Consider the following 23,919-nt stretch of genomic DNA (forward strand, 5'->3'; position numbering starts at 1 on the left):
AAGCTAAACGTCGGATCCGGCAATGCGCCGAAACGACGTTTAGCTTAAGGCCGGATCCGGATCAATGCCTTTCAATGGGCATTAATTCCGGATCCGGCCTTGCGGCAAGTCTTCAGGATTTTTGGCCGGAGCAAAAAGCGCAGCATGCTGCGGTATTTTCTCTGGCCAAAAAACGTTCCGGTCCGGAACTGAAGACATCCTGATGCATCCTGAACTGATTTTCCTCCATTCAGAATGCATTAGGATAAACTGATCAGGATTCTTCCGGCATAGAGCCCCGACGACGGAACTCTATGCCGGAAGAAAAGAACGCAGGTGTGAAAGAGCCCTTAAAGAGACATTTGGGCTGCACCATTACACCACTTGGCATTTCCTACACCTGGGACGCGTTATATAGAGGACTCTAGGGGGAGGCGCCCGTTGCAAATTGACTAACTAACTAGGTACCTGGATGCCAGGGAAACCGAGCAGAGATTTTAGCCAGTTTTTTTTTTTAGCCTACAGAGACTGTAGGAGGAACTAGGAAGCATAGGAATGAGAGCAGCAGGGATTGGTGAATTTGAGTTCTTATATATTTTTCAGCCATTCTGACCTTTTGTTAAAACACTTTACCAGCTGGACAACCTATTACATTATATGTGGGATTCAGAAACAGTGAAATAAATGTGCTTGCTTTCATGTCTTTCAGACTGCTGGGATTCCCACTAATACACAGAATGATGGAGCTGTCTCTTGGCAGAGAAGCAGCTATGGGAGATATGCAAACAGTTCATTTAAAAGGTGTTGTCTCACTTCAGCAAATGGTATTTATCATATAGAAAACGTTAATACAAGCCACTTACTAATGTATTGTTATTGTCTATATTGCCTCGTTTGCTGGCTGGATTAGTTTTTCCATCACATTATAGACTGCTAGTTCCCATGGTTACGACCACCCTGCAATCCAGCAGCGGTGGCCGTGCTTGCACATGATAGGAAAAAGTTCTGGACTATGCGCACTCTTAAGCCCTTGTCCACCAGAGAGGCCAGAGATTTTTCCTATTGTGTACAAGAATGGCCACCTCTGATGGATTGTAGGGTGGTTGTAACCATGGAAATAAGCAGTGTATAATGTGATGGAAAGATGAATCCAGCCAGCAAAGGAAGCAATATGGATAATAACAATACATTAGTAAGTGCCTTGTGTTAACTTTTTCTACATCATAAATGCCATTTGCTGAAGTAAGTAGCCCTAGTTTGGGAATCATGGGATCCTATCTGTTAGGATCTCATCAATCAGGCTTTTATGGCAAATCCATTGCCTTGAAAGTCTATTGTTGGAAATATTAATAGTACATATTCTAGCAGAATATTACACCATACGTTGCACATATTAGTTGGGCTCTGTACACATTGGCGGCATGTGTCTTTCAATCAGTTGCCTGTTGCAACAGACAGAATAGTGTAGTCTTCTGCACTATTCTCCTCAGTAAAAAAAAACAAAAGTCAATAGGATCCGTTTGTATGTGTCACAAAATAGAATTAAACATATCGGTGAAGTCATAAATTTTGTTAAAGGTGCACAGCAAACAACCCGAGAGGCGGCCGGACAAAAACCGAAGCATGTTGTTGTTTTTGTCTGGCCGCCTCTTGGCATTTTTGCCGTGCTGCTGCCGGACCTCTGGGGGCCATTATAGTGAATGGGGCCGGAGCGGACTTCCGGCGGCACAGTGGACTTTCAATAGCACGGATCCGGACGGCTATCCCTCCGCCGGAACAGCCTGCCGGAGAAGGCTACCGCAAGTGTGAAAGTAGCCTTAGACGTTTCCTGCCATTCATCAGCGCAGGGCGCACTATGAACAGCACAGGCAGCGCACTGAATGTAGGCAGGGTGTTATAGCTAAATGATAAAGCACATGGAAGATATACTATAGTGGATGGTAGTATTCAGGGTAAATTGCCGTGTTGGCACTTTGCAATAAATTTGTGGGTTTTGGGATACAGTTTGGACACTTAGTCTGTACCCTGTTGTGAAGTTATAATAATATATGCATAATATATAATATGCATATATCTACCATGAATAATCATTCATAAATACCAGCACAATAAGTACCTAACATTACACGTGACACAATAATAAGTATACAATGATACACACACTACTGTGTGATGTACAATTATATTTATGTCCTGACTCATCAGTATTGCTGCACCATCCTCACAGCCTCCAGAAGGTCTATCTGCGATCACACTGCCAAACAGCCAGAAAGGACTCCGTGGACAAAAGAGCGCACTCTTGTTCACAAGCAGCATGTCTTAGAGTGAATACGATCTGGACTCCTCTTACCTTTGCTATCAGCCAGCAGACATAGCTGTTCTCCTCGGAAACCTTAACAAGATGGTTTCTGGCTCTGCATCTCTAGGGGATTTGCCAACACATTCCAACCATGTCATGAGGACAATAAAAGGTGACTGCTGTGCATAGGAGCTGGGACCAGTGAATGGTGATGTCATCCCTTCTTACATGCTTCATTATTGTGCACATTCACTCATTGTGGAGGGGTGGAGCACCAAAAGCCCCAAACACAAGGAAAACAGTCAAACTTCTCTACAACCCGTTTCCGCAGGGATTGACATTACAAATAAAGTCTCTTACACATACTGAACCATGGGGGAAGAATTAGCTTAAAATGTGATTTCAGGAAAAGAAATTAGTTGCAGCACCCTGGGGTTTTGCTTTGTAATGTCCATGTCCACAAGTGTATGCAGGCTATAACTGTTATAGTTACTATATTGCAGAATAATATACTAATAATATACTACTAAATCTACTTATGCTGTATACTACAGTATATTACACAAGAATAGCTACTGAAATCTGTTACTATATATTATACACCATTGTTATTGTATTATTGGAATATACTACGCCACTATAGATACTATCATGTACTACTGTAGTATAATAGTAATAAAATAGTAGACTGACACCAAGTGCGCCTTAGAATGAATCATGGGATTCATGTCTTCATACTGCACAGTGTTAGGAGAGGGATTTGTCATGCTAATCCATGTAGAAAGTGGTGGGGGTGGAGGAGAACGTGACAATAGAAGTCCGTTTTCTGTCTCATTTGTGTAATAAAGTGCGGCTAATGGCCTGCACATAGTTTGTTTTCATCTAGTGTGTGCATGCTTGCATTTCGCCATTCGGAAAACGAACACAAAGTGCACACTGTCGGTGTTGTCCGACAACACATGGCTGTGCGGTAACACAACAGCCCATCCTCAAGGCTTTGTTCCCCCCAGACTTCACAAAGAGGGCAATCTCCCTGCAAGGCACCCAGGCTGCAGCCTAGGGAGGCATCAGTCACCTCCATCACACACACAGCCAATGGGAGAGTCGTTCTCAACCCTGCTGAAGCCTCATGTTCCACATACAAAAGCACCCCCCTGCAGAGGAAGGGTTAATGCCAAAACAAACTGCAGGTTCCATTCAGATGATGTAGTGGGAGCAGTTCTTGAAGAAGATTGACTAAAAGCAGCAAGAAAGCAATCACTTCAGGGTTTTGGTGGCCTGCCAGCCAGGGACAATTAACTTTCCCATCTATAAAAGACAGCCTCTAGTAAGTAATGCTACGAAATCTGATAATACATTCGTATTTGATAGGTGTTGTAGGCCATTGTGCCACACATATTACACATCTACGCTTTCAGATAGTACGCTATAGTATAGGAGGTTTGGGTGAGCTCACACAAGATCCAGATACAGAAGAAGCCTTTAACAAGAACTTGACTCTGAGTTGTTCCTAGACACTTAGCAGAGTGTACATCAGTGTCTCTCACAGCACACAGTTAACTTGTTTTTAGCACTTTTCTTGGAAGTCTTTAGATGAAATACTACATGACGTTATTTATAGCTAATCCCACTACAGAGTATAAACTTGACAGTCTTGAAATCCATCCAGTTCTTCCAAAGATAAGTTTGGATCCCCACCAGAAGTGGCAAATGTCACTTAAATAAACCCCAAAATGCTCATTCTAAAACCTCGTAGGACTCCTGCAGATATATAATATTGTTTTTTTTTTTTATTTGTATTTTGTATTCTTGTATTAACTCTGTCCCGACATACGCCATAAATGTTTGGGTCGCACATGTTCGTACATGTCAGGTCTTTAAAGATGACGTTAACTCAGGTGTCATAGCCACCAATTACCTGCTGTTTTACAAAGCAGGTACTCGGCGTAAAACCCAATTGTGACCACAAGATTTGAGTGGTCAATTACCAGGAGCACTGCGCTCTGGTGACCGAGCGGCTCCTTGGCGATGAGATCGCAGGAGCTGTTTAGTTGCTATGGAAACCTCTGGCCTTCTGAAGGCTTCGAAGCCTGCCATTAGTGAAGTCCCTATCAAGCCCTATGTATGGTTTGATAGAAGTGGGCTGATTCTCCCATAGGCTGCAATGGTAAATCACTGCAGTCTATGACATAATTGATCAGATGATCACATGTTAAGGTCCCCTAGGGGGATTAAAAAAAAAATATTATATAAAAATTCTAATAACGTCCCTTTGCAAGCACGGCCACCATTGCTGGATTACAGGTGGAAATGAGCAGTGTATAATGTGATGGAAAAATGAATCAAGCCAGCAAAGGAAGCAATATGGACAATCACATTGCATTAGTAAGTGCCTTGTAATAACTTTCTCTACATGATAAATACCATTTGCTAAAGTGAGACAACCCCTAAATACAGGATCAATGAATGAGTTTTTCAGCTATGAGTTAGTTTGTCGCTTTAATTTCTACTAAATGGACATGTCTGAAATATCAGTATGTTCCAATGTATCTGCCTTTCTGACTGTACCCAGATGCACTTTGGGGATAGATGAACACCCCTAGTTTTCTGTGTTTGTAATATTTTTGGAAAACCTAATGAAATGTGTTTCCCAAAATGGCAAACTATTAATATATGAAGCATTTATCCCATATGGTGAAGGGCGTAACAGGAAGAAAAATCAAAACAAACAATTTTTTGATCGCTTCAGCTCCCCCACAAAATTTTTAATAAATAGTGATTAAAAATAGTATCAATGAAAACTACAGATCACCCTGCAAAAAAATGAACCCACACAGAGCTCCATAGACTTAAATATAAAATGTTATGGGAGTCAGAATTAGGCAATGCAAGTACATTTCTAATAAATTTTTCTTAAATTATTAAAACACAAGAAAAACTATAAAAATATGATATTGTTGTAATCATACTGACCTACAGAATGAAGTTAACATGTCATTTTTACCTTACAAGGGACACTGTTAAAAGGAAACCCATAAAACTGGCAGAATTTTGTTTCCCAATTCCACACAGATTATATTTTTTTCCCCTGGATTCCTACAACATCATACACAATATTAAATGATGCGAAGTACAACAGTACGACTTGTCTAATATGGCTATATGAACAATAAAGTAAATAAAGTTATGGTTCCTGGAAGCAAAAAATGAATACGTATAAAAATATGGAAAATCACTGCATCAGGAAGGGGTTAATGTATAGAAACATCACCATGCTTTTGATGAAAAGTATGTTTTCTTCATCAGGCCTGACTATTATACATTATCATATTTTGAGACATAATCTACTACTGTTTGGAGCCCCACTGCAAAACCCTGAGGCACCAATTGGTTGACTTGACAATCTGTATCTGTATACATCCACCTACTGAGGTGGTCACACACGCTCAGTTCCATCCTTCAACTACCACCAACCATATCTACTGTTAGGAGCTGTAACAGATACAGGGAGAGAGCTGCAGCAGAAATGACATGCCTCCTATGCGGGTTAGAGAGAGAGCTGCAGCAGAAGGAACATGGGGTAGATTTTAGGGTTTTATCAGGGAAAGCTTTGCAAAAAGAGCGATGGACTGGTAATTCTGAGTTGTGTGTTGCTTTATAGTTCATACAGCTTGCTGGCAAGTTCTGCATACAAAATCCTGCAACAAATTCATGTTTTCTGTACATAGTCATTCTAAAAACCTCAAGTTTCTAGAGTTCATAAGCTTATTGCCAGTGCCCCAATAGCATACATTCTGCTGCAAACACTGAGCAATTGCCTCTTTTAATTTTCTAAAAACCATTTATAATTGCACATTTTCAAGCATTTCAGTGCATCAATATACCCGTGTTAGTAAAGGCATTGCATTTCTACAAGATACCACTCAGTTACAAGAAAATTGCATTAAGGCTCTATTCACACGTCCGCAAATAGGTCCGCATCCGTTACGCAAAATTGCGGACCCATTCATTCTCTATGTGGACAGAAAAGATGCAGCCAGCACACAGTGTCCTGTCCACATTCGCATTTCCGTTCCACGGCCTGGAACTTCCGGGCTTCGGCCCCAGACTTCCAGGCCACGGCTCAGCAAAAAAAAAAAGAACATGTCCTATTCTTGTCCGCAATTGCGGACAAGAATAGGCAGTTCTATGGGGGGTGCTGGCTGGGTGTATTGCAGATCCTCAATTTGCGGATCCGCAATACACTACGGACGTGTGAATGGACCCTTAAATGCATTTTACTGTAATAACGCCATTACTATACCCGTGTTAGTGACTGTGTTTTACTGCAAAAACTGAATTATTATACCTGTTAGTGAACATGTTTTACTGAAAAAAATGCTATGACTATACTCATTCTAGTTAACACATTTTACTACAAAAGCTGCATAATACCTGTTTTAGCGAATGTGTTGTACAACTTCAGGATACCGTTCAGTTACAGCAAAAGCATTTTACTGCAAAAACTGCATTATTTTCTCCGTAAATTGCAAATACCAGTGGGAAATGTGTTTGTAGAAGGGGAGGGATGTTTAATTGCATCTCAATCTCTCTGGATCCATTTGAAAATCTGAAGATGACAGCAGGTAGCCCAAGAATTGCACCTCATGTACAGCAAAACACACTTCTCTAATTTTGCTTACAATTTATCTCTTAGGATCTGTAACACCTGTCTAACGTGATCCTGATGAGTCTCCGCGTCTGGAGAATAAATTATTATGTAATCCAAATACAAGACAACAAACCTCCCCACCAGGTGATGAAAAATGTCATTCACAAAATGCTAGAAAACATTGGTCAACCCAAAAGGCATGACCAGGTTCTCAAAGTGACCCTCTGGGGTATTAAAATCCATCTTCCATTCACCCCCTTCCTTGAACCTGACCAGATTATATGCTCTGCTTAACCCCTTAAGGACACAGCCTTATTTCACCTTAAGGACCAGGCCATTTTTTGCAAATCTGACCAGTATCACTTTAAGTCGTGATAACTTTAAAACGCTTTCACTTATCCAGGCCATTCTGAGATTGTTTTTTCGTCACATATTGTACTTCATGACACTGGTAAAATGAAGTAAAAAAATTATTATTCTTTGCATAAAAAAATACCTAATTTAAAAAAAATTGGAAAAATGTGCAAATTTCTAAGTTTCAGTTTCTCTACTTCTGTAATATATAGTAATACCCCCAAAACTTGTGATGACTTTACATTCCCCATATGTCTACTTCATGTTTGAATTATTTTGGGAATGAAATTTAATTTTTTGGGGATGTTACAAGGCTTAGAAGTTTAGAAGCAAATCTTGAAATTTTTCTGAAATTTACAAAAACCCAATTTTTAGGGACCACTACAGCTCTGAAGTCACTTTGCGAGGCTTACATAATAGAAACCATCCAAAAATGACCCCATTCTATAAACTACACCCCTCAAGGTATTCAAAACTGATTTGACAAACTTCGTTAACCCTTTAGGTGTTGCACAAGAGTTATTGGCAAATGGGGATAAAATTTGAGAATTTAAATTTTTTGCCTAATTTTCCATTTTAACCCATTTTTTCCACTAACAAAGCAAGGGTTAACAGCCAAACAAGACTGTATCTTTATTGCCCTGACTCTGCCGTTTACAGAAACACCCAATATGTGGCCGTAAACTACTGTACGGCCACACAGCGGGGCATAGAGTGAAAGGTGCGCCGTTTGGTTTTTGGAAGCCAGATTTTGCTGGACTGTTTTTTTGACACCAAGTCCCATTTGAAGCCCCCTGATGCACCCCTAGAGTAGAAACTCCATAAAAGTGACCCTATCTAAGAAACTACACCCCTCAAGGTATTCAAAACTTATTTTACAAACGTCGTTAACCCTTCAGGTGTTGCACAAGATTTAATGGAAAATAGAGATACAATTTCAAAATTTAACTTTTGGGGCAGATTTTCCATTTTAATATTTTTTTTCCAGTTACAAAGCAAGGGTTAACAGCCAAACAAAACTCATTATTTATGGCCCTGATTCTGTAGTTTACAGAAACACCCCATATGTGATCGTAAAATGCTGTACGGGCACACGGCAGGGCGCAGAAGGAAAGGAATGCCATATGGTTTTTGGAAGGCAGATTTTGCTGGACTGGTTTTTTTGAAACCATGTCCCATTTGAAGCCCCCCTGATGCACCCCTAGAGTAGAAACTCCAGAAAAGTGACCCCATTTTAGAAACTACAGGATAGGGTGGCAGTTTTGTTGGTACTAGTTTAGGGTACATATGATTTTTGGTTGCTCTATATTACACTTTTTGTGCTGCAAGGTAACAAGAAATAGCTTTTTTGGCACCGTTTTTTACATTTATCTGACAGGTTAGATCATGTGGTAATTTCATAGAGCAGGTTGTCATGGACACGGCGATACCTAATATGTATACAATTTTTTTTTATTTATGTAAGTTTTACCCAATGATTTCATTTTTAAAACAAAAAAAAGTTTTTGTATCTCCATAGTCTAAGAGCCATAGTTTTTACAGTTTTTGGGCGATTATCTTAAGTAGGGTCTCATTTTTTGCGGGATGAGATGACGGTTTGATTGTTACAATTTTGGCGTACATGCGACTTTTTTGATCACTTTTATTTCCTTTTTTTGGGAAGTAAGGTGGGCAAAATTTCAATTTCATCATAGTTTTTTATTTTTATTTTTATGGCGTTCACCGTTCGGGTAAAGTAACATGACCGTTTTATAGATCGGGTCGTTACGGACGCGGCGATACCAAACATGTGTAGGGAATTTTTTTTTTTCATTTTTAATCAGTGATAAATGTGTTTTTTGATTTTTTTACTTTTTTTTCACTTTTTTTTACTTTTTTTTTTACCCAGACCCACTTGGTTCTTGAAGATCCAGTGGGTCTGATGTCTGTATAATACAGTACTGTACTCTATATAGGGTACTGCACTGTATTTTACTTACACTGAACAGATCTATGCCTTCAGCACAGATCTGTTCAGCACCATGGACAGCAGGACGCCTGAGAAGGCGTCCTGTTGCCATGGGAACCTTCCCCGTCTGCCACAACTTCGCAGACGGGGAAGGGTGAGGACGGGGCTTCGGGGGGCTGTCTGGGGGCTCTCTCCCTCTCCCATCGGGGGGCTGCAAAGGCACAGCAGCCCCCCGATCGGAGAGGGAGGGAGCTCCCTGAGCTGTTAACCTTTTCCATACAGCGGTCCGTACGGACCGCTGTATGGAAAGGGTTAAATGGCTGACATCGCATCACCGATGTCAGCCGTTTATACCAGGGTGTCAGCAATGTGCTGACACCCTGGTATAACCACTGTACACCAACGATTATTCAATGGGAGGCGGCTCCCGCACCGCCCGCAACCCCCACTGCACCTCCCACCGGGCTAAAATCATTCAGAGGTGCAGGGGGGTTGATAAATATATATTTTCGCCACACTAAAGTTTCTGATCGCCGCGGTCAGGGACCGCGGGGATCAGAAACTGCAGAATTCGCAACAAACCGCAGGTCTGAATTGACCTGCGGTTTGTTGCGATCGCGGACATGGGGGGGTCACGGGACCCCCCCGCGCATTTAGCCGAGGTGCCTGCTCAATGATTTGAGCAGGCACCTTGCTCCGATCACAGCCGGCCGGGCGGCAGTGATCGGAACAACACATGACGTACCGGTACGTCATGTGTCCTTAAGGACTCGGGAAACATGCCGTACCGGTACGTCATGTGTCCTTAAGGGGTTAAGTCCAACTTGGAGAACACTTTGGAATCAACAATATGGTTAAACAAATCAGGAATCAAAGGAAAGGGGTAAGGATCATGGACAGAAATCCGATTGAGCTCACGGAAATCCAGACATGGCCTAAGAGTTCCGTCTTGTTTTTTTAACAAAGAAAATCCCTGTTGCCACTGGAGATTTGGAAGGTCTTATGTGTCCTTTAGCCAAACTCTCGGTAATATACTCTCTCATGGCCGTTCTTTCGGGTCCAGAAATTTTATACAACCTAGATTTGGGCAATTTAGCTACGGGAATAAGGTTGATAGGACAATCATATTCCCGATGCGGAGGTAAATTCTGGCATCCACTTTCAGAAAATACATAGGTAAAATCAGATATAAAAGATGGTAATGTTTTAGTGGTTAAAGCAGATAATGATGTATTCAGACAATTGCCAATGCAATAATCACCCCAATCCAGAATCTGTCTAGCTTGGTAATCGATGGTTGGATTGTGCTTGCTTAACCACTGTAAACCCAGAACCAACGAAGCAGGGAGACCCTCCAATACAAAACACAAGATGAATACTGAGTCACCCACCTCTCACCATCTCTGCTATCACAATCCAGAAGCCACAGTAGCAGCAGCCAGCTTAGTATCATCAACATGATGGAGCAATTTTTTGTGCCATGCCAGACTGATGCAAATTAGTAAATGGAGATGTATCACCTGAACAACCAGGTTAAGTCCTACCTGGGGCTGTGGCCTTTCTCTGTGTTCCCTGACTCCATGGACTTCTGGGTAGGCAGATTGGAAGAGTGGTCGGAACTGACCCAGTTTGCTCTCTCTGTACTGTCTTGTCCAGCCGACAGTGTCATCTCAGAGAGGGTTTTTTAGCTCGACAGCTTTCACATCCAAATGGACAAAGTTGTCACCCACCAGTGTAAAAAACATCACTTTTGTTAAAAATTAATGTGGAATGGATCTGTTAGCATTTTAACAACCTCCAGCTGAGGCCAATTAATAGATCTGCCATTTCTGGTGGTAGCTATTTATTACCAGCACCATCACACCACTGCCGCTGTCTGCCAGCCTACCATCATGTTCTGTACTGCATGGCTGCTGCAGCCACCATCGCATCTGCTCCAACTCCTCGTTGCTAATCCCCCTACTTCCATTACCTAGAGTACTATTACTGCTACTACTACCATGCAGATACAACCACATGCACATCTACTGCCTTGACTTTTCCAACTGCTGGCACTACTATTGCTGCTGGTTATTACCCCTAAACACCTTACCTTTTATTCATCCACATTTTATTGCTACTGCTCCCCAAAAATTTGAACATTTTTCCAGGATTGTTCAACTTCAGAACAAGCCATTGTGTATTCTGACAATTAACACTTGTGTGTGTATAAATATGAGCAGACATTCTACCCCCATTAATGCATAATTTTTGGACTCTTGTGCAGAACAATCCACTGTTACTTATGACATTAACATGTGTGTGTAAACACAGGCAGGGGTTGGCCCTGTTAAAGGGGTATTCTCATCACGCAGTTTCATACTTACCTGCTCCATTGACTATAATGGGGGCGGGCCGGAGTTCCGGCGGCAGCACGGCAAACTTGCCGAGAGGCGGCCGGAATAAAAGTACTATGTGGATTTTCACAATGTGCCCACTGTCCACTTTGAGGAAACATATGGGGTATAATGTGATTTTCTTATTTTTCAGTTCAGGTTTATTTGCATTTGTTAAATATGTGTAAACTCTCACATATTTCATGTCTGTTTTTGTGTGGCCTTGTTGCCACACTTAGATTTTGTGAGTTTTATTCTATTTCTTTCTCTGAAAGGAAGTTTGACCGGCTCAAATAACAAGCGCAAGACAAGCCCTAAGCCTGCTTACATCAATTACCGTACACAATTTCACTTTAAAATAACTGTGTTCTTTATTGTTTGCAGATCACTTTCTTTTGCAGGTGATGCCGTTTCAGGATTACATCACTGGAAGAGCAGCCAGAAGTATCTGAGTGCCAGGATGACTCAAGACAGAAGAATGTTTTAGCACAACTCAGCCAATATGCAGTTTGCTTAGAAGAGGTTATGTGAAGATCAGAGGAAGATTCTGACTTAGCCATAGAAAAATGATTGATTAGATATTTAACGTTTTATCCATGCTGTCTTGAGTATAATGCTACCCATGCATTGTGAAAAGTATTCATGTTTCCCCTACTATGGGGTAACTGGTGACCAATACCTAGGGGGTTTTGCCTTCCTCTGGATCAACACAGTATTTGGGCTTCATAGACTGGTGTCTTTTATCAACCTTATCAACTATGTAACTTCTTTAGTGGAGCTTCATTGAAGTGAGTGGGTCTGGAATCAATAGGATTCGGAACCAAACCACGGTCGTGTGAATGAGCCCTAACAGCGTTTCTGTTCAGGAGAACCACAGCTATGTGTCTATGCAAATAGTTGAATAGGGAGGTCGTTGGTGATATTCATCTAATGTGTATGGCCACAAAACGTCACAGCAGGACATACATCAGCAAAAGATCAAGTTTTATATCAATATCTTACACATGGGTTATATGTATAATAGAACATCCTCTGATGCATAAGTTGTACATCACACTAAAAGAATGTTATAATAGAGTCCATGAAATGTATGACTCTATATGGTTCTTCTTTTGCACACAATTAAAATGACTTTAAATTCTACAAACCAGTCAGTGAAGACTGGAAGAAATGCCCATGCCCTATAATTAACATTTTAATGCCAATGCATTTAGGTAATTTTACAACAGGGTGTATGTGACTGGGAAAGCTGAATATTCTAAAAGATGCAAAACAGGCTTGAAAAATTAATCTGACATATTTCAACTCAAAACAATCTTGAAGAGAGTCAGAGCCCTGCCGATCCTACCCACATGACTGATTGACAACCTTCTATGTATCTCTCACTGTCTCTGCTAGGAGTCCTATTGGGTTTTAGGCCTCATGCACACGACAGTTGTTTCTATCGGCCTCCGTTCCGTTTTTTTTGCGGATAGGATGGGGACCCATTCATTTCAATGGGTCAGCAAAAAAATGCTGATAGTTTATTTGTTTATGTTCCGCGTCCGTTGTCCGTGTTTCCCTTCAGCAAAAAAAAATAGTGCATGTCCTACTTTTTTCACATTTACGGACAAGGATAGGCATTTATTACAAGGGATCTGTGGGAAAAAACGGATCTTCCCAAAAAAACGGATGCCGCATCAGTTTTCTGGGCGGACGCACAATTTGTGGACGCAAAAAACAACTGTCGTGTGCATGAGGCCTTACTCTGCTTTTTAGTGATGGACCATGTGATGAGCTCAGTGACGTCATCACAGGTCCTTTGACAGGTCCTGAAGAAAGAACAGGAGACCGGTAGCTACGCGATCAATTGGAGGAGGTGAGTAAATAATTTTTTTTTTAACCCTCAATTGACCTTCTACTAAGCCTTCTGTATTAAAGAATGCTATTATTTTCCCTTATAACCATGTTATAAGGGAAAATAATAAAATTTACAGAATACTGAACCCAAATCCGAACTTCTGTGAAGAAGTCTGGGTTCGGGTCTGGGTACCAAACATGCCGATTTTTCTCTCTGTTTCACATCATATAAACATATACCACAGAGCTCAGCTTCTTTCCCGCCATCATATCCTTCCCTGAGAAATAAATGGTTACTGCGTAACGACTTAGGCTACTTTCACACTGGCGTTTCTGGGTCCACTTGTGAGATCTGTTTCAGGGTTCTAACAAGCGGCCCAAAACGGATCAGTTTAGCCCCAATGCATTCTGAATGGATAAGGATCTGCTCAGAATGCATCAGTTTGCCTCCATTCCGCTCTGGAGGCGGACACCAAAACGCAGCTTGTAGCGTTTTGATGTCCGCCTGACGATGCAGAGCCAAACGGATCCGTCCTGACTTACAATGCAAGTCAATAAGGACGGATCCGTTTTCACTGACACAATATGGTGCAATTGAAAACGGATCCGCCTTCCATTGACTTTCAGTGTAAGTCAAAACTGATCCGTTTGCATTATCATGGTAATGCAAACGGATCCGTTTTGAACGGATACAAGCGTTTGCATTATAGTTGCGGATCCGTCTGTGCAGATACAAGACGGATCCGCACCTAACGAAGGTGTGAAAGTAGCCTTACATTGGATCTAGTTAAGCTTTTTAAATTAACAGGCTACAGAAATTACACCCCTCAAACTATTCAAAACTGGTTTTAGAAATGCTGTCAACCCTTTAGGTATTCCACAGGAATTAAAGCAAAATAGAGGTGAAATTTCAAAATGGCACTTTTCTTTGCAGATTTTCCATTTTTATAATTTTTTTCCTGGAACACATCAAGGGTTAACAACAAAACAAACATCAATATGTATTACCTTGATTCTGCAGTTTGTAGAAATACCCCATATGTGGTAGTATACTGCTGTTTGTGCAAACGACAGGGCACAGAAGGCAAGGTGCGCCATATGTTTTTTTGGGGGCAGATTTTGCTGAAATGGTCTTTGGGCACCATGTTGCATGTGAAAAGGCCCTGAGGTAACCCCACAGTGAAAAACCCAGAAAAGTGACCACATTTTGTAAACTACACCACCCAAGGAATTTTTAAGGGTTGTAGCAAGCATTTTACTCAACAGCTGTTTCATCAAATTTTTTATACTTGGGTGTGAAAATAAAAAATTAAATTTTTTTTTTACAAGAAAATTGTCCTTTAGGCCCAAACTTTCTTTTTCACGAAAGATAACAGGAGAATATCCCCCCCACAATTTGCTACTCACTTTCTCCTGAATACAGTAACGCCCCAATTGTGGTTGTAAACTGTTATTTGGGGATACGCCAGGGTTCAGAAGGGAAGGAGAGCCATCTGGATTTTCTAACATGGAATTTTCTGTCATGGTTTTTAAGAGCAATAACTTTTACTATTTTTCGTTGAATGAGCTGCGTGAGAGCTTATTTTTGTGGAAGACAAGCTGTAGTCTTTTTTGGCACAATTTTAGGGTACATTTGGCTGTCTAGTTGCTTTTTATCTCATTTTTGGGAGGTGAAGTCACAAAAAAAGCTGTTTGGTGTCATTTTTCTATATATTTTTTTTTACACAGTTCACTTGATGGGGTAGATCAAGTGATATTTTCATAGATCCAGTCATTATGGACGCAACAATACCAAATATGTTAATTTTTTTTTATTTCTACGTTTTACACAATATTTTTTTTTTTTACGTTTTACACAATAAAAACATATTTTCTTAGAGCCATACTTTTATAGTTTTCTGGTCTTGTGTGGGGGCTTATTTTTTGCAGGATAAGGTAGAATTTTTATTGCTGCCATTTTGGGGTACATACGATTTTTTGATTGATTAACGTTATGTTTTTTGGCAGGTGAGCTCACAAAAAAATCTGTTTTGGTGCAATGTTTTTTTTTTTTTTTTTACAGCGTTCACCTGATGAGGTAGATCATATGATATTAATATGCAGCCGGTCGTTGTGGACACAGTGATACCAAATATATCTATCTTATTTTTTTTTCTAAAATAAAAAAAAAAAAATTAAATAAAAGGATTTGGGGGGCAAAAAAAAAATTGATGTGAAACTTTTTTTTTTTTTTCAAAACACTTTATTTTTCTTTTTTATTGAACACTTTGTGTCCCTCATAAGGTCATACAAGACCTCTGGGGGGACAGTTAACTTCATATATATATTTTTTTACTATTGATTTCTCCTGTAACTGGAGCTGACATAGTAGCCCCAATTACAGGGGAAATACACCCCCCAGAGAGGCTGAACAGCCTCAGTGCAGGGCTGATTGTGGTCTATGGAAGACCCGACAGCTCCTGCACTCACCCGGCCCCTGTGGTTGCATGATCACCAGGCCGGGACAGGAAGCGGCACATTGCTTCCTCAGCTGTATACATAGTGCTCGTATACAGCGATCCAGAAGGCAGGGACACCCAACTGCCATCTCTGAAAGGATGTTCAGAATGTCCATTTAGAGATAAATCCGACCGCCCAGGATGTTCATAGTCAATGGGCGGTCGGGAAGTGGTTAAGAAGTTGTTTAGCGTATATTGCCTAATCTTGACCTGACCTCATCATTGATATGGTGGGGCAGATTTACTACTGAAAATGTTCCCTTTTTTGCACAGTTTGCTGCAATAAACTGACATACATGCATTGCTCTGCACTTACTAATTGTGTTAGACTCTTCCAATCTTTTTATGCCGACAATGGGCATGGGTAAATGGAATGGGGGGGGGGGGGGTGACTTTGCAAGAAAAGGACATGACTTAAATGCACCCCTGTGGGGCCAAAAAATGCACCAAAATGTTGGTGCATTTTTGGATTAAATCTACGCTAACATAGGTGGTGTAAACTGCTTAAGATGTGACAGATTTATCATCCATCACCAGTCACTGTCATACATCTGGTGCAGTTTAAGACTGTGTGGGACAGATTTAGTAACACCATGTAAACTTAGACAGATTCAAGAGACTTTATCATGAAGAGAATATTTGAAGTCAGTTTTTGCTTGTTTTGGAGTACTTTATGCCACATTTATCAAATGTCTCATGTTGTTTGATAAATTTGTCTCATCCTTAGGCCTCTTTCACACTACTGTTTTTTTTTTCTGTTTTGCGGGCCGTTTTTTGTGTTCTGTATACGTAACCATTCATTTCAATGGTTCCGCAAAAAAAACTGAATGTACCCCGTAGGCATTCCGTTTCCGTATTTCCGTTTTTTCATTTTACATAGCTAACCACACCCACTTGTCCATCCATATTTCAAAACTGAAATGAGTGGTGTAAAATGCAAAATAGTGCATATAAAAAGTCACTAATTTTTGCACAAGAGCTAATATTTTGTGCGAGCAAGTGCAAAAAAGAAAAACTTTTTGACGCCAGAATTCTGGAGTGAAGGTATGGTAAATCAGGGCCATTGTCTTAAACTACTCCAGATTTATCATAGTGACTGATGCTGGATGACAAATCTGTTGTATCTTTAGAATGTCTAGTCTAAGTTTACTTGGCTTTGTTTTACTCAAAAAATGCGCCAAAATTTCGTCATTTTTTTGGGCACATGGAGGTGCGTTTAAGCCATGCCCCTATCCTGCAAAGCCATGTCCTTTTATCGAAGGAGGCATAAAAAAGGTTAGAAAAGTGTCCAAAACACTTCCAATGCAAAGCATGTACACCAAAAACTAGCACATTTTCAATCGTAAATATGTATTTTAGAGAATATTAGTAAATCTACCCCAGAAGCAGGTATGACACATAAAAATGCCCTGCCTATGAGTTATTTTAAAATGCTAATTGTAAATGTTGGCTCTCATCTGTGCTTGCAGATTATTACATTTCAAAGCATTAATAACTTCTTGAACATGAACTTTTAACTTTGTACCTGGCCTCCATCAGGCAAACGTAATCTGACGAGCTCTGCAGCACTTAACCAGAGACAACTATGCACATGGCAACCTAATTTGCTTATTCAATATTTTTCAGGATTGAGCCTTAAAGGGGTTTTCTATTTTTAAAAAGTTCGGACAGCTGCTTATATCATAAAATAACTAACATGCCCTGCCACCTCAGTACCTCTAGTCAAGTGGTCCTCTCCGGTTACATCGCTAATGTAATGACACCCAACTGCTGCAACCAATCAAAGGTGGGAACAGTGATGTCACTGTGTGTGGTCACCAGACGTTATGGCCCTCATTGCTGCAGCTATGATATGGGAATGGCGGTGCTAGAGCAGAAGAGGAAGCGGTGTCTATATATTATTTTAGGACATCAGCAGCTACCCAATATTTAAACACCTTAAACATTTATGGCATATCCATAGTATATGCTATGAATGGCTGCTAGGTGTAGGGGAAATGGGGGTCCTGAGTCACAATGGCCTCTCGCCATAGAATGCATAGGTGACAGAGCTTGCTCACTGTTCTCTCCATTGAAATGAGCTATGGAAAGAGCCAAGCACATGGAGTACAATGGCAGGAGGGTATGTAGTTCAGATGTCTCGTGGTCTACCTACCTTTCACGTTCTTGTTCCAGCAAGTTGGTGAAGTCATCACTCTTGTTCATGTAGTCCGTATGCTTCTGCTTCTCATTTTCCAGTTCGTACACAGTCCTGCGATGGCACTTCTCTGCCAGGAGTAGCTGTTCTAACATTCGTCTGTACGTTTCTTTTTGCTTTTCTTCAAGCCGGTCAAGCTGGGCATGTTTAATAAAATGTTCCGTGAGTCCATTTGTAAGAAAAAGCCACATGCACATAGTAACATGGGGAAAGAAATATCTATCTAATATCTATCTATCTAATATCTATCTAATCTATCCTCTCTTATATCTATCTATCTAGCTATCTAATATGTATCTATCTGTCTGTCTATCTATGTAATATCTCTTATCTATCTATGTAATATCTATCTATCCTCTCTTATATCTATCTAATATCTATCTAATATCTATCTATCTAATATCTATCTAATCTAGCCTCTCTTATATCTAATATCTATCTAATATCTAACTATCTATCTGTCTATCTATTCTATCTAATATCTATTATCTATGTGATATCTATCTATCCCATATCTACTTATCTATCCCCTAAGGTTTCTCCTCTCTTCACTGCCCATTGCATTAGATACTTTCATGCACTAAAGATTACTACTCTACAAAGACTTCTGACCATTTACATATCTGAAGCTTCTTATCTTTAAGCTTGTATTACATAGTGATACTTTGTATTCTGTGCTGAAAATGGGGAGTCCTTCACAAGGTATAAATTAATTTGATTCATTAAATAGCCCTTTAAGTAGCAAAATACCAGAAACAGTGAGCCTTAGTCTTTGTAGGGCTACACCTTTTGTCTAAGGAATCTCTCCATTCTGTTAAATAGCTGAAGGGGCTCAAGGAGGGGAAGGGGAATTTTCCGCCCCTGACTGGCACTCTGGTAATAATGCCACCTATCAGCTTGGAATTATGGGATCTGTGGTCTCCTGTCCATATAACAGGTCCCCTTCCCTGTCATTGCATATTCTCATATTAAACATATTTAACCTGTATAATATACAATTTCACATAAAACAGTATTACTCTTCTAAATGTTGATATTCAGTATTGATTAATTTTCTGATTTTTTTTTAATGGCTTGAAGCTCCAGGGACCAGGACAAAGACTGCAGCAGACTATCCGTTTCACCGCTTCATAAGGAAAGGATAGATTGCATGTGATATACAGGCATTGTACAAGGTCTTCTATTAGTCACTGCTTCTAGATTATGGAGTCCATATAGCCACTGAGTAGAGAGATTATACAACCTCTAGAGCCACTGAATATACATTGGACAGGCATAGGTGTGTCCATAACAAGCTGAGTATGTGCCATGGCTGCACTATGTTCCGTGAGGTTTCTGAGTGAGCATGCTGACTTTTTATGAGGAGAGAAGGGTGACGTGATAGGATTAGTGTGGTGTGGGTATTATTAATACTCTGACACTATTAAGTAGAGGCTTTGAAGATGCCATAAAGTACATGGCGTTTTCAGCACAGCATATCAGTTTCTTAAAGGTAAACTGACCCGTAAACCAAGTGGCCTCATATATATTAATAGAAATAGAACAAAAAGAAGTATGTATAACATATAAACATGCACACGTTTTGGGAATAGATAGAATTATCTATCTATCTATCTAATATCTATCTCTCATCTATCACTCTATCTATTCACTCCATAACAGAACTTATTTTTTTATTATTTTTATTATACACACATATATATATATATATATATATATATATATATATATATATAAAAAACATATAAACATAGATATTTTTAATAGATAGTAGATGATAGATAGATAGATAGCGATAATAGATAGAGATAGTCAGATAGATAGAAAGATATTGATAGAGAGATAGATAGAAAATACATAAAGATAGATAGATAGATAGCTAGATAGATAGATAGATAGATAAAGAGATATATAATGGATAGAGATAGATAGATATTAATAGAGAGATTGATAAATAATACATAAAAATAGATAAACAGATAGGTAGATAGATATTGATAGATAAAATAGATAGATAAAGAGATATATAATGGATAGAGAGATAGATAGATAGATAGATAGATAGACAGACAGATAGACAGATAGATAAAAAGATAGATAATGGACAGATATAGATACATAGATAGATAGAGATAGATAGATAGATAGATAGATAGATAGATAGATAAAAAGATATATAATGGACAGAGATAGATAGATAGATAGATAGATAGATAGATAGATAGATAGATGAAAACCCTTGTGAAGTTATCTTTGTAGTAAATACTGTATGGTAAAATGAGATCCCAGTGATCAGTGTAATTGGTGTACCTCTGCCATTGGCTTCTCATAAACATCTTCTCCTATGGACTTCTCCTTTGCAAGTATAGCATCTCTGTGCAGTGCTCTCAGGACCTCCTCAGGAGCTGAAAATCCATAATGTGCTTCCAGAACTTCAGGTTTTGTTCTCTCTGTCTTTAGCATATGAATGACATCCTCCCTAGCCTGTGGAAATGAAATATGATATGATTAGAAGCGTTGCAGATTATATAACACAAGCCTAAATCATTCCTGATAAATTGACATTTGGTGCAAGAGCTAAAACCATCGGCTAGTTCAACAAGAACTTCTTCTCGAATCCACTTCACATTGCCAAATACAGACGGCTGCAGTCATATTGCATGACATGTTGCTAGGAAGCGTCCCTGTGTACTGTCCACATACAGCTTCTACACCAGTGCAGTAAACCATTTCCATATTCAATTTCTTCAACAGTTTTTACAATCAATTACTTTATTTCTTAATAATACATTGAAGGGGTTTACAATTTGTTTTAACGTCCTTTAAATTAATCATTTATGAAAGTGCTGTAATTTTGTAATGTATTTCTTTTACCTTTATTGCTCCTATCATCTTTCGTTCTAGGATGTGGTCACATGACCATGTCCATGCAGTTCTTGCTTATTTCCTGTGATGTTATGTCCATGGATGTGTCAAGGCAGGGGCAGTGATAGAGGAGTGTCTATGTAACCAGCTGGGTGGGAGGAGCTATAAACTAGCAGGGCATTCTTAGGGATGGTGCTGGAGCTGTGGCAGAGACTGGAGAAGTGCATGATGGGTTTGGTTGGTAACAGTGTGTGTGGAACTGCTGTGTTAACCAATGGCTTTGGATTGGGGGTAATCCTAAGGGATTTATCCTGGCGGTCCTCTGGTATTCACCATATAACCCCTATACAGGGATCTGGAATTTGCTGCAGGGGAACCACCAGGTCACTACCTCCTGGAATTGTCTCTGTGTAGTTAACAGCTAACCCATTGGAGACACTGGTCCTGGGCACCCAAGAGGTCAGACAGAATTTGTGGACAAGCAAGGTCAGGGCTAGCTGAGTACATGCAGTACGATAAGGGTGAGAGTAGAATCAATATTGGTAACAGACACAGGTTAGGTTAGGCAGCAGAGTGTCAGCGAACAGTAAACAGGCAAAGTTTGGTACATGGGCAGACAACAGATCAACCTAGGGAACTTACGGTAGCAAGCTAAGGAACCTTTAGCTCAGGCACCTCCTCACAGGGGAAAGTAAGTACACCAGGACTAGGACCAGATTCTGTTGTGTGCGGGCCCTTTAAGAGCCAGAGGAAGCACATGCATATGCCCTATGGGCACAATAGAGGAGGCTAGGGAGTTAGGCCACAGCCTGAGATGAGGCACAGAGTGGACCTGGTGGCCAGACCGTCTAGAAGGGGACAGTGGGAGGCAGGTTCAGACCACCAGGTAGGGTAAGCGAAGCAGCCGCAGCTATAACATAAAGAAACAGGAGGTACTACAGACAAGGTGTATACCAGAGTGATTTGTGTACACAGCGAGGTCAAATTAAGAAAAAAAAGCATAGGGAAGATGTAACTACATGTCACAGCTAACGCCAGACATTGGCTTCAGTGGCACATGTGACCATGTCCATACCAGTCTGGAAGTAAAAACAGCTAAAGTACGTAAGATGGTGGAACGGGACCGAGGGCAGAGGAGCAGAGCAGCAAGGAGCAATCTTTTATTAGATGATCCATAATAGGGAATCATAAGACAAACAGTGTAGATCTGTTTTTAAAATGACTGTCCATGCTAACATAATTGTAAAGATACCAAATATTTTGTTCTGTGTCAGAACATCAACTCATAGAGGCATGGAATGCATGAGGAAATAAAAAACCATGCCCTATTGGCAGTCATAATGATCAAGTATAAAAATAAAAGTAAGACATCAGGTCACCACCAAAGTAGACCCAGGTGTACAAGTGAAGGGGGGATACAATCTATCATTGTCAGAGTGAATTCCCTTGGGCCCACTAGATGAAATTATTCTGATGACCGAAGCCTTTGTCTACATAGGACCTAAGGGCCTCTGTTTTATTATTTGGTCCAGTATTGTCAGAACTAGGGCCCACCAGAGGATCTTCTGGAACTCTGGTGGGCCAGTCCAGCCCTGCAATTGATGTATGGAGATTAGCCAGGGCACTTGTTGTGTAATCCACAGATTTCAAAATAAAATTCAGATTTTAATGGATGGTGCTAGAGTTCCTATACAGTATAGTGATCAAGTAGCCTTTCTCGGTCTGTATATTACCAAGGATAAAAGCAAAAAATCAATTCCGAATTGTCAATTCTACTTTGAAGGCTGCAGGTTACGGGTGTGGTGGGTCCTGTTCACACCTAGTTCAACTCTTCACAATAGTGAAACCGCGCTGCTCTACAATAACTCCACTCAGACCACTTCAGCATGTGTCGACATTCATCAATACGCTAATTAGTGATAGACGGGAAACGGGTCAAATTGTTTGATATGCCTGTAGTTTGTGAGTATAATAAAAGCTTGTTTGCGGTGCTTCACTACCTTTGCCTATCTGGTCTTGACCAATATAGGGGAGGTGAATAGATGTGTGGCAAGAAGACAGTAATTGGCGTATTGATGAATGTCGGCACATGCTGAAGTGGTCCGAGTGGCGTTATTGGAGAGCAGCGCGGTTTCAATATTGTGAAGAATATTACCAAGAGCTGCCTGATCTTATTATAAACCCTGATGATAACACTGTTATTTTTGTATATAGAGCTTCGGCCGAGTAGTCTAAAACTATTAGGAAATGCTTAAGTAGAACAAGATGGGTTCACAAGTTCCTTTCCTTATCAACAATCTCTAGCTTTACATTAATCTTTTACATAAAAGTTCACATCAGTACAAGTAGATGTTCTACATACTGAAGGATGGAACTTGGCGGGTACATTTTGTTTACGTTAACCTTTTGAAGGACTAAGAACTCCCCATAGCAAGCGTAACGCTAAATCAAATATTCACTAGACATCTGACTATTATTTCCAACCCACATATCTGTGTTCTTCTCTCACTGCCAGGACTTTTCATCAATGATGTCACTAGATTTCTGAGGAATGCTGGCCATGGGAGCTTTCAATTACATCACTAATTATCTGCAGTCTGGTGCTTGGCAAGAAACATCCCATAACACGCTCAGCAGACACTCTAACTTCACACACTTGAGGGAATGTTTTTCTTTATGTTTATATATCTGACACAAAGTGGGATTTCATTTAACTTAATTGATGTTAATTCCCTTCCACCTGAGCAGGGAACCTCATGACATGATGTATGAGAATTCTCCAAAGTTCATTGCGGGTCAAGGTAATTAATCCGTAGAGCTGCATTTTTACTGCAGATGTGTAATCTTTTAATAGACCATTTCTATAATTGCTTATTGTGGCAAGGCAGGAAATATTGTGATTTAACACATATGA

The 23,919-nt window shown here is 40.2% G+C and overlaps 1 protein-coding gene across 4 annotated transcripts in view; it reads right to left on the reverse strand.

Moving 5' to 3' along the window:
* Positions 1-23,919, reverse strand: part of FILIP1 (filamin A interacting protein 1) — a 175,827-nt gene that overhangs the window by 17,550 nt on the left and 134,358 nt on the right. For all 4 annotated transcript variants that reach the window (XM_044289440.1, XM_044289443.1, XM_044289439.1 and 1 more), the window contains exons 3-4: positions 20,451-20,624; positions 18,099-18,277 (exon numbers count right to left, since the gene is read on the reverse strand). In XM_044289440.1, coding sequence (XP_044145375.1) covers positions 18,099-18,277; positions 20,451-20,624 — 353 coding nt within the window. The remainder of the gene's footprint in view (positions 1-18,098; positions 18,278-20,450; positions 20,625-23,919) is intronic.

This window comes from Bufo gargarizans, chromosome 4 (genome assembly GCF_014858855.1).
Source record: "Bufo gargarizans isolate SCDJY-AF-19 chromosome 4, ASM1485885v1, whole genome shotgun sequence".
In the NCBI taxonomy this organism is placed as follows: domain Eukaryota; kingdom Metazoa; phylum Chordata; class Amphibia; order Anura; family Bufonidae; genus Bufo; species Bufo gargarizans.